The 11,429-nt window shown below is 42.1% G+C and overlaps 1 protein-coding gene across 6 annotated transcripts in view; it reads right to left on the bottom strand.

Moving 5' to 3' along the window:
- ANKAR (ankyrin and armadillo repeat containing) overlaps positions 1 to 11,415 on the bottom strand; it is an 88,215-nt gene extending 76,800 nt beyond the window's left edge. For 2 of the 6 annotated variants that reach the window (XR_012802642.1, XM_075608393.1), the window contains exons 1-4: positions 11,174 to 11,414; positions 7,146 to 7,956; positions 5,302 to 5,739; positions 222 to 385 (exon numbers count right to left, since the gene is read on the bottom strand). Coding sequence is in view for 5 of the 6 variants with exons in the window: in XM_075608393.1 (XP_075464508.1) it covers positions 222 to 385; positions 5,302 to 5,739; positions 7,146 to 7,740 (1,197 nt within the window). In the remaining variant the exon portion in view is untranslated. Of the gene's footprint in view, positions 1 to 221; positions 386 to 5,301; positions 5,740 to 7,145; positions 7,957 to 10,206; positions 10,366 to 11,131 lie in introns of all 6 variants that reach the window. The other 4 variants (XM_075608394.1, XM_075608397.1, XM_075608396.1 and 1 more) reach the window with 4 other exon arrangements.
- Between the last annotated feature and the right edge of the window lie 14 nt (positions 11,416 to 11,429).

The raw sequence follows: 11,429 nt of genomic DNA on the forward strand, positions 1-11,429 counted from the left end.
TTAGTGATTTAATTGTGTGGAGTCCATTTGACCCAAGAAAGATATTCAGTGTACTGTAAATACGGTACAGCATCAACGTGGTCAGGTTTAACCTCCGATAGTTTTTACAATTAACATCTTTCAAGGCCAGTTTGACTTCATACATAGAGTGTGTGGGATAGCATCAATAATACAAAGAACATAAACAGTACAACATTCACAGAAATTATTTAAAATCAAACCTTAATTTCTTCTGTCACATGGCCAAGGGAAGGCGTTCCTATATCATACTCAATTCCTCCATGCAAGTGGAAGTACTCATATGGTTGATACTGAAAATGCTGGCACTTAAAATCCGGTCCTAGCATTAGTGGGGGTAACTCACGTTCAGTTTTAACTTTGTCATCTACAAAAAAAAAAAAGAACAAATCAGTTTTCGGAGTAACAAACAATGTTCCTTTTTTTGGCGGTCCACTTTAGCAATATGAAAAACACATACACACAAAACAGCCAAAATAGGTCCCTATTAAATATATTATGAAACCACGTCCCTATACTGGAGGAGAGTTCAGCTCCATTCAAATTAATTGGTCAGGAAGCTGTTCTGCGGTATATTAAATGAGGGTCTTAAACTGATGAATTAAGGTCAGGTTACACCCAGAAATTTTTAAGTATTCTTATTTTTTTAAACATTGCTTTAACTTTGTTTAAAAGCATATATAGAAATTATGAACATTTAAAAAGAGTAGAAAAGGGAGCTGTCATGTTGCCACTTTGCAATGCCATTTATGGTAAAGGACGTTCCTTAGACAGTGGTGCAATGTTCCTAGATTTTGCAAAGGCTTTTGATACTGTTGATCATGTTATCTTGCTTAAACTCAAGTGCTCTGGAATAGGGTAGCATGCTTTAAACTGGTTTCATTCCTAGCAGGTAGATCCCAACATGTGTCTCTCAGGCTCTAACTCCAACCCCTTGGATATCAACTGTGGTGTCCTGCAAGGCTCTGTTCTGGGGCCCATACTCTTCTCAGTGTTCATCAATGATCTTCCTACAGCTTGTAAGGGAGCTTTAATACACATGTATGCAGATGACACAATCTTATATTCACACAGCCCTAGCCTCTCCGACCTTGAACACATACTTCAATCTAACTTTTTGAGACTTTCCCAAAACAAACTGTTTTTAAACACTGACAAGACTGTAACATGGCAATAGGAAGCCGCAATGTCATCAGAGCATCATATATCTGCATTATAATGGACAACCCTGGCAGCCATCTCTTTTTAAAACTCATTTTACTATCAAATAAATAGGTAAATATATTGGAAACTGTTGGATCCCAGGAATAGTACGGTTTAACGCAAAGGGACACTTTTATATAGGTTCTGTAAAAAAATTAAGGTTACAAAACTGGGGAATTGATGGTTTAATTTAAATGTTTATTATAAGATCCCACTCTTTTAATTCAATCCCTCCTGACTTCATAGGAAGTGACAGCTAGATACAAGTGAGATGCAGAACACTGAATATGGCAGCACACAGAGGAAATCCATGAAGTCTATTACTTGGTATCATTTAGCTTAATTATGTTATTGATACAGATTAGACCCTTCCTGATATATTACACATATAGAGTACAGTTCTTACCTTACATGAAAACAATTGTATTCAAAGTTCTTTTTCACTGGGGTATAGCCTATGTTTAAATCAGCTATCCCACCTGATTTGAACCAAGGGGAGGTGTCCTCTAGAACTGAAGCATATTCTTTTTAGCTCCTGGGACCTACCCCCTGTCCCACCCTGTTTCCTGAGACACTTACCGGTATAGTTACATGGGTCTGTCCTCCAGATCTCACTGGTCATTAGCCATCATTGTTTATGGCTTTCTATTGGACGGCCATCTAAATCCCCTCAGAACACACCGGTAACTAACTGGTAAGTATTTTGGGATCCAGGGGTCTCCGGAGCTAAAATTAGCAGTTTATGATTCACTGGGGTATATGCAAAGACATAACTTGTTTTGATGGACTGCATCATTTTCTGTGCCAAGCTGCATCATATGTATAGCCCCCCTTTGGGACTATTATTTCAGTAAGGGGTTAATAGCCTTAATGGCTTAACTTTGCGGGTTTACTCTGGTTACATGGAGGCTTCTGTGTCTGCCTTAACAGTCACACATTATGCAGTCCCAAAAAGTATCTTTGTGATTTCTATCCAAGGCAAATAATTTTTCCAGGCTGTATGCACCATATGTAGGTGTCCTGGAGAATTGTCACGCACTGTCAGGTGTCATTAATGTGGCACGTGCTAATTACATAGCTCAAAGTTGAGGGATTTCAAGAATGTCTATATATGTCTGATATTTCTGTAGCAATGGGCAGTGGGAGTTCTAGTGAGACAGACTTCTCATCTTGTTCGCCAGGAGCGGATATGAAGGCGCCTCCCTCATACTGCAGGTGAGAACGAGAGGAGTAGAGCAACCAGATGTTCACACAAGGGAGGATGGGCGCAGAGATCCCAAGATGTCACCCAGAAAAGAATGAGTCATGGAAGTTGCTCCTGTTGGTGTACCTACAGAAGCAACGGCGCTGGAGGTGAATGATGACATCTCAGCGGTTAATGGGCTAACTGTGTAGGCTCACTTCAGGTTACTCCCCTTCCCATCATGTGATGAAGGATGACTAAGCAGGAAGGATTGCCACTCCCTTGTATATCTTGTGACCAGTGATAACACTATAGGGAGATAGAAGGGTATATACAGTGCCACCCAATGTTCTAGAAACAGGTTATTCAGAGTTCAGACTGGGACCTTACCGTGAGTCCAGTAAATAGGTTTGTGTGTACAGATGAATGTATTAAGATGTGTCTTCTCACCCTTTGTTATTTTCAGTAAAGAAACATGCCCCTTCAAGTAAGCGCCTGTAGTATGGGTGTGAGATTGTTCTTACTATTGAACAGGATGAAGAATACATTTATTAAGGGGTTCTCAGTGTTATTAACTCAGGAGAGTGTTTAGATAAGCCGCATCGCAATCCTGATCCGATAGATATGGAAGAAGTATGTGGTACACAGTAGTGGGTTTCGAATGCTGCAACCTCAAATGTATCCAGGAGGTCCATTTAACATGGCGCGTCCCTAACTATGCAAGAGACTGCCAGTTTAACTCTTACTGCGAGTACCTCCCCGGTTTAAGAATGAGAGTTCCAAATGGGGTGAAGTCCTGCATATTATTATTTGCCAACGAGTTATCAGTCAAGTGTGAAGTATGTCAATGTCTGTGAATCATTATTGACGGATCTCCAATAAAGCACTATATGTTTTCTAAACATTCCTGGTGCCCATCCTTGTTACATTCAAGCATCCACTCACAGCCTGCACCTACCCAGCACCCTGAACAGGTATGGGAGACTGAGCACTGCCATGTATATAGTCAATCTGATTTAAACTCCTTTGGAGCCGGGTAAGGAGGGTTACACGCTTGTTAATTACATTTCCTACATCTGGCAAAGATAAAAAAATTAAATAAAATGATGCTACATTTCATATATTACAATCACACAGAATGTATGTGACCTTGGTAGGCAATGATCCCACACGCTTGCATGTTGAAGACCAACATCCTCACCACTATGCCACACTTTCTCCCTTATTTCCAGGTGTCACAAGCCCTCAATCTAACAAAAGGAGATAAGGGGATCGGCGCTCCTATAAGTCCCACGTGCAATACGTAATGTGAATAATACTATAGTGGTATAAATCAGTGTAAAAAAGTGCAGCTGGTAAGGAGGGGAGCATATGGGGGAGAAGCTGGTGAGGAGGTGAGCATGTAAGGAAGAAGCTAGTGAGGAGGGGAGCATGTAAGGGAGGAGCATATGGGGGAGAAGCTGGAGGAGGAGAGCATGTAAGGGAGAAGCTAGTGAGGAGGGGAGCATGTAAGGGTGAGGAGGGGAGGGGCTAGTGAGGGGAGCATAGTAAGGGAGGAGCTAGTGAGGAGGGGAGCATGTAAGGTAGGAGCTGGTAAGGAGGGGAGCATATGGGGGAGAAGCTGGTGAGAAGGAGAGCATGTAAGGGAGGAGCTAGTGAGGAGGGGAGCATGTAAGGTAGGCATGTAAGGTAGGAGCTGGTAAGGAGGGGAGCATATGGGGGAGAAGCTGGTGAGGAGGAGGGGAGCATGTAAGGGAGGAGCTGGTAAGGAGGGGAGCATATGGGGGAGAAGCTGGTGAGGAGGAGAGCATGTAAGGGAGGAGCTGGTAAGGAGGGGAGCTTGTGGAGAAGCTAGTGAGGAGGGATGCATGTGGGGGAGAAGTTGGCAAAAAGCTGGCGAGGAGGGGAGCATGTGGGGGGAAGCTGGCGAGGACCTACTTTAAGTGTGTGGCTGTAAGGAGTCGTGATTGGCGCCCTCCTTGGCACGCGCTCTCCTTACCCGGACCCGCGACCGGGTGCTCCGCTCCCTGCAGCACGTCACGTTCACCAGCTACCTCCAGCCGCCCTATTAGGTGCACGCGCACATCCCGCGCAGGGATACATGCAGAACCTTCCAGCCCCGCCTCCAGCTTGCGTCCTTGCGCTGACGTCGGTGGCACGCACGCAGTTTGCGTTCGGCGTGCACAGGGGCCGCCTCATCAGACATGCTCATCTCACCTGTTCCATGCACTGGATTCCCCAATCGCAGCCCTCGCTGCTGACGCACCCACACGCTGCTGGTTACTCATTGGCTCCTGCTCTCCTATTTATGCTCAGCTGCCCCACTGGCTGAGCATAAACCTATGTTGTGTAGTGTTCACTGCTCCTTGCCTCCGCAGTCCTGTCTTGTTCTTCTGTTCCTAGCTCTCTGTTCCTGACCCGGCTTTGTATTGGACTCCACTCTTCTCAACTCCTGACCTCAGCTACCAACAACGATCGGTACCTCTCCAACTCCAACCTCGGCAACGTACCACGACTACTCTTACCTCTCCAATCCAGACCACGGCTAATAGTAGCTTCAACTATTCGCTACTCTCCAACTCCGACCTCGGCAAATATCACGACTACTCTTAACTCTCCAACCGCGACCCGGCTACCTCGACTAATCTGCACTCCAGACGCGCCCACGTGGCTGTGGGTGGCATTTATATCAATCCCCACCCTGGCCTCACGGTCACGCCTTGTTTGTGGTGGGCACTCCGTTACAGTAAACCCGTAAAGCTTACTAAAGCTTGTGAAGTGGCCCACCAGCAAAAATAATTGGCCATGCCTGGTTAAGATACAATTGTGCGTACTAAATTAACCCTACATACCAATCTGTAATGTCTACGTTGCCTTTGATTTACAGCACGTCTTACCTGAAAATGGTTGCAGAAGGCGACTGAAATCTGGCACTTTCATCTTTTTTTTCAGCCCCAGAAGAAAAGGTACGAGGAAGCTGATGAGTTTTACATAGGCTATATTTTTGCGGATATCAGCTTTCTTTTCAATATACTCTCTCACCAGCTTTTGATGAATGGTTAGTCTTTGCTGGAGGCGTTGGTATGTTACAGGATCAAGGTGCTCCTCAGTGAGTCTTATCACATTAGATAGGCAGTAAGATGCATCATACAAAAACAGGTTTTCATACTGCTGGACTTGGTTGATGAAACATGTCATCTTGATTGTCATACTGTCTGCATAGTTCATGAAAAGGCTTTTTTCATCTGGTTTGTTGGGTTCGTATGTTGGATCTAAGCCAGAGTTCTGGGAATATATTTCATCAAACTCTGGTTCTTTTGAAATATCAATAAGACCTATTGAATAAAACAAGAAAAATGTACATTTGTCTGTGGCACATATTATTGCACATTAGTTTTCAGTATCCATACAAGCACCAAAGTGCTTACTACTAATTATTCTGCAAATCATTGCACAGAAAGGTTTAAAGGAAAGTCCCACCTAGCAACATTAGGAAAGGTCAATTATTAGGAGATTAAAATGCTGCTAATTAAACATACAATTGTAACACCTCATCTTCTTTGCTGATTATTCTAGATTGTGAAACTGAGTTAGCTGGCAGTTTAATTGATACAGAAAAATGAGAGGAAAATGAAGACAATAAATAGATATATCTCATTATAAACAGAGAGACGCATCCAATTATATATGTGTCAAGCCGCATTTCCCACCGCTCTTCCAATTACTTCACAAAAACAGGCAACTTGTTGTCTTCATGGCTGCAAAACTCTTTATACATTGATATTCACAGAAGCACTGAGCCTACAACTGAAACTATGGCAATGCTCACTTCAGGTTACAATATACAAGTACCGCCATTATTTTACTGTCATTTTGCTAAGCTCCTAAAGTGTAGTCACAAATATCCACCGTTGGGAGCAGAACCACAAACGTATGAAAACTGAGTGCATGAGTATTGATTTGAAATACGTCATGATAAAGACCATATTTAAGAGGCAATCCAAGCGTCATGGCTTCCTATTGGCCCACAGGATGAGGGAGGTTTGAAAATCTGCCATTACGTGAACACTGCGACGCAGCAACTACCGGCACCCCCTACGAAGGTAAGTATCTCTGGAATCAGAAAGTCCTCAGAGCCGGAGCCGAAATTAACAGGGTTCAGCTACGGAAACCCCTTCAATCCTGTGTAATAAAAAAAAATTAAAAAGCGCTTGGATTGCCTCTTTGAATCATAATCAGAAAGAGATCGTGTGAACTAAAAAAAAAAAACTATTGTATTAAATCACATTACCAGAAACATTGCTATGTTGGTCCCTGGAGGGACCATCATCGGCACTACTTGTGCGTGCTGACTATATTTTTACAATTGTCTTTAATGTATCTTATTTAAACATGTTAAAGTTACATGTTATAAAGAGGGTAACCTATTTTAGGGGTGTGCAAACCGGGGTTGGGGGAGAGGCAGTTTCCAGTGTCCCGCGCTTCCACGAAGGCATTTAAATTAAATGCCGGGGATCGTGCGAGGCGTCTGTAACTTCACTTACCTTGGTTTCCAGCGACGCGTCGCATGGAAACCCGTGGGTGACGTGACGTCGCCATGGCAACGTGACATCACATGACCCCCGCAGCGTGAATTGATACCAGAGAGCCCACCCGGGAGGGGGGTATGGAGGGGGGGGGCAGGCTGGGGGTACAGGTAGAAAAGTTTGTGAAACCCTGCTCTATTTAATCAAGACCTCACCTGCCGAGCAAAACTCTGCGAATTTATTTTTCTTAGTCTGAGGTTGTCCATTTGCATCAATATCCATACTGGAGCGCCAAAACTCAGAGAACCTAACCCTTTTTTTCTTTGCCATGTAGGCTCCATGCCAAAGGGCTTTTATCATATAATCCACGCTGATCATTATCTGCCCCACCCTAGTGTCGTAGTAGGCTGGAGGAAGCTGGCAAGATGTGCTGTAGTCATAGTTGGCATCTAGACTGATGGAAGGGGCTTGATTAAAACAATATATTCCCATTGTCAGTTCTCTTATTATCTGGTGGACCTCTCTGCAGTCTAGTAGGACTTCAGCTTCTACTGGTGCCAGCAAGAGAACATTAGTGTGGGTTAGATTTTTCAGCTCAGTTATCAGACCACTCGGAAGTTGGAGAGGAAGGTGGACGTCATCCATGGATACGAGCCAGCTTGAAGAAGTGTGGGACAGGAGTTCCTGCACTTCGCTTCGTTCAAATTTTTCAAAGAAGGCATTTGCGTTCCTCTGTGCTGCCATTTCGGCCATGAAGGCCTCATCTTGCACAGGAATCTTAAAAGGGTTTTTTTTCACTGACCTTAACATCTTCAGATGTGTCTACTATTGCTTGAATACAAAAAAAAAAAAAGCGACTAAGTCCTTAAAAGTCTTTTAACAAATGTCAACATCATAACATGTTTTTTAGTGCTGTCCGATCCTTCATAATGCAACTGTTTATCGTCATTGTCATGCTCCAATGTATCGCAGGAAGAAAATCCGTGCTACTGAATCATTTTGTTTCTGGTAAATGTTTATTTGAAGCTGAAACACACAAAATAAACTATATATTAAAAACAAACAGAGATTATGAAGAATACAGTATTGCGTTTAACTACTGTGATGATGAAGGTACTGTAGGATACACATCTGACTCAAGATTTCTTTAACCCTGTATGTCCCCTTTGATGTAGGAACTGTAGTATGTCATGAGGTCTGGCACGCCAAGGGCCCCATGACACAGTAGCTACGTCATATTCTATTTGCTCGTTTTCTACGGGAGAACAAGTTCTGCGCTCGTGTGGAGCATTGTACGTGGCCGGCTGTAGAATTGAAGGAGTGGTCACACAATCACCAAGTGCCAGAGGCGCTGCAATGGTCAGTACCCAGTCCCTGTGACACGCAAAGGGTTAAATGGACAGTCCCATAGCGGGTTGAGACAATTGTCTTCCTTAGAAATATTCAAATTGCCCTTAAAGTAACAATTCCACTTATTTGTATCTTGTGAAAATGTTTTACTTTTCTTTGGGCATGCCGAATTCAAGCATTCCGGCTACTATCGCAGAATCAGCTGGCCACATACTTAAAAACATTTTTAAAATCACATGCCCCCTACATTGTTTCAGTAATAGTGTTTTTCAACCAGGGTTCCTAGGAATTTACAATGCGTCTGATCTCAGACATGCGATTAGAGAGGGTTGGGGTTCCAAAGAATTTCACAATATAATTATAGGGTTTGTCGCTATGGCTAACCTGTGAGCACGTGACCCGCATACAGGACAAGGGTTAATACTCCGCTCAAACAAACAACTTGATATGTGAGGTACAGCTCTCACATAAGATCCCTGTATAATGCACTTAAAGTACATAGATAAGTATCATATTACCATGTTTTAATAATCAAGAATACCAATATTCAAATAAAGAGGTATTGTACTGTATATAATACACCTCATATGTACCAATAACCTAAAAAAAAATAGTAAAATAGAAAATAATAAAGTTTTATTTCTTCAACAACGACGCAAGTGTTTTATTCACAGTGATATTAAAAGTCCCCAATGAGGGGCTAATGAATACTGCCTACTAAAAACAAGTAACATATCAAAGTAGAATATTAGTATAGCAGTACCAATCGGTATCCAAATAGTGTAATAATATCCCTTACACTTATGTAATGTCTCTAAGTCAACAAGATATCCATATATAGATAGATGTTATGCCCTAAACCTATGTTAGAGATATAGAGCTAAAGATAATGATAGTCCCGTTAGAATTACAGATAATGCTTATAGAATAAATCTGTGGTGTTAAACCCCTTTTACAACATTGTGCAGGCACTTGGTTGTAATAATGAACCTCCTCTTGACGAAGTGTACGGGCTGTACTCGAAACGCGCGTAGGGAATTGTAGTGATGCCATGACAGTGGCGTCAAACACGTGAGGTGCCGGTTTCTGGAACTGTTTCGGGATCAGGTCGTATGGTGATATACCAATGACATCGGCTTCTATGCTACAGTAGCTATAATGGTTATTGTGTGTAGTTATTATGTTGTTTTCAAAATAACTTAACTACTAATATAGCTTGATATTCAATGCAATCAGCTACATTGTATCAGCCCAGTGACTATGTATAAATTACTAGCCTAGACGGATCATATTACACATGTTAGCTTTTACTACAACAGGTACCTATGCTGACTAAACCTTATGACTATATACGAGTATTAACCCCTTCCTTTTATATTACTGACTGTTGGCGGTACATTATTACAACCAAGTGCCTGCACAATGTTGTAAAAGGGTTTATACCTACACTTTGATGTAATTATATACTGTTATACTAGTGTATTATACTAGTAAGGCTCGTAATTGATTTTAATTTTGTACATTGTACATTGATTTTGTACTCCAGATTCCTGTGTGATATTTGTATTGTACCCACTGTGTAAGCATTGCGCAGGTTTTGCATCTTGCGTCCTGGCATGGTCTTGTCCCACATTCAGTTGTATACCAGTATGGACCACATAGTATCTACACACATTAACAGTAATGCAACACCCTCTTACATTTCTACACCTACCCACACCATTGGTATACACTCCCACACACACCTTTTGTAAAGCGCTGTGTACACTGTGGGCGCTTTATACATTTATATTTACACACACACTCTTACATCACTAACATTCAGGGACCATTTAACACCTTAAGTCATAAATCGCATACTACACAGGGGGGAGGGATAGGCTTCAGTCAGATAAATTCCAGGATGCACTGTTTTGAAGTACAAACCTTTCTTGCTTTATCCATTGTAACACCGCCAGAAGAAGAGATCAGTGTATCTCGAAAGCTCACACAAATAAAAGCATTTTGTTAGCCACAGAACGGTATTGTCTATTCGTTTTTGATTATTACGCTTGGCTAACATGGAAGAGATACCTCTGCATCTATCTAGATAGATAGGTAGATAGATATAGAGTGTACATTACCATCCAGCAGGGCAGCAGAACAGCAAAGAGAGGCAGCACTCAGAGGCAAGTAAGCAAAACAATGTATTGAAACAGACACAACATTCCGACATTTTGATCTTCCTGGGGGTGTGTGATCCCCAGGAAGAAGATCCCCGGGGGATCGAAACGTCGGAACTTTGTGTCTGTTTCAATACATTGTTACATACTTTTTACATTACTTATGGGACTAGCACCAGGCTTTTTTTAATATCTGCATTGGCGTGCTTGCTGTTTCTATATATACATACATAATTGAGTGCTGGTCGTGTGTGTGTGTGTGTGTATATATATATTTATTTTTTGTATTCAAATGTGATATAGCAAATATATATCTTTAATTTAGCCCCAAAGCAAAAAGCCCAAATACACAGTGTTTGTTTACATTATTATTTCACAATATACAAGAGTGATTAAGATAAAAGGGGAATGGTAAAGACAGCCTGTGCATTTCATTTTTACACTGGGGATGTGGGGCTTTACCCTTAACTCCTTTTGTGCCAGAGGGGCCTGCAATGAATATATACAGTAGCTTTGCATAGTTATATTAAATACACATATATTGATTTGCATAAAAGTATAACATATATATAGTTTTACATGCTAACATATAAATTATATTCTATATAGAGAAAAATGTTTGAAGTGGATGGCAGCCCCTTATGGCAGCGCAGGGGTTAAACTATCAAATTAAATCAAATAAGATTTACTGGGCATGACTCTCTTGAGGTGCAGAACCAATTAACTCTCACTTATATTTGTGTCCCCGGATTTTGGCAGCTCTGATGTTAATCCGACAGGTTTCCCCGACAGACAGAAGACAATGCAGCCTGCAGTTCCCTCCACCCCATGCCTGCTAATTTTAACTGCTTGGGGGGGTAATCCTGCCTCCTAGGCCTCTGTTACCCCGGTTGCTAGACAACCAAATGCATGGTGGCAGGCTAGTTGCCATGGCCTAAACGTCACTTCCGGACATCCTCTGAAACCAGGAAGGCGGCTTGTACCAGT

Source organism: Ascaphus truei, chromosome 7 (genome assembly GCF_040206685.1).
Source record: "Ascaphus truei isolate aAscTru1 chromosome 7, aAscTru1.hap1, whole genome shotgun sequence".
Taxonomy (NCBI): Eukaryota; Metazoa; Chordata; class Amphibia; order Anura; family Ascaphidae; genus Ascaphus; species Ascaphus truei.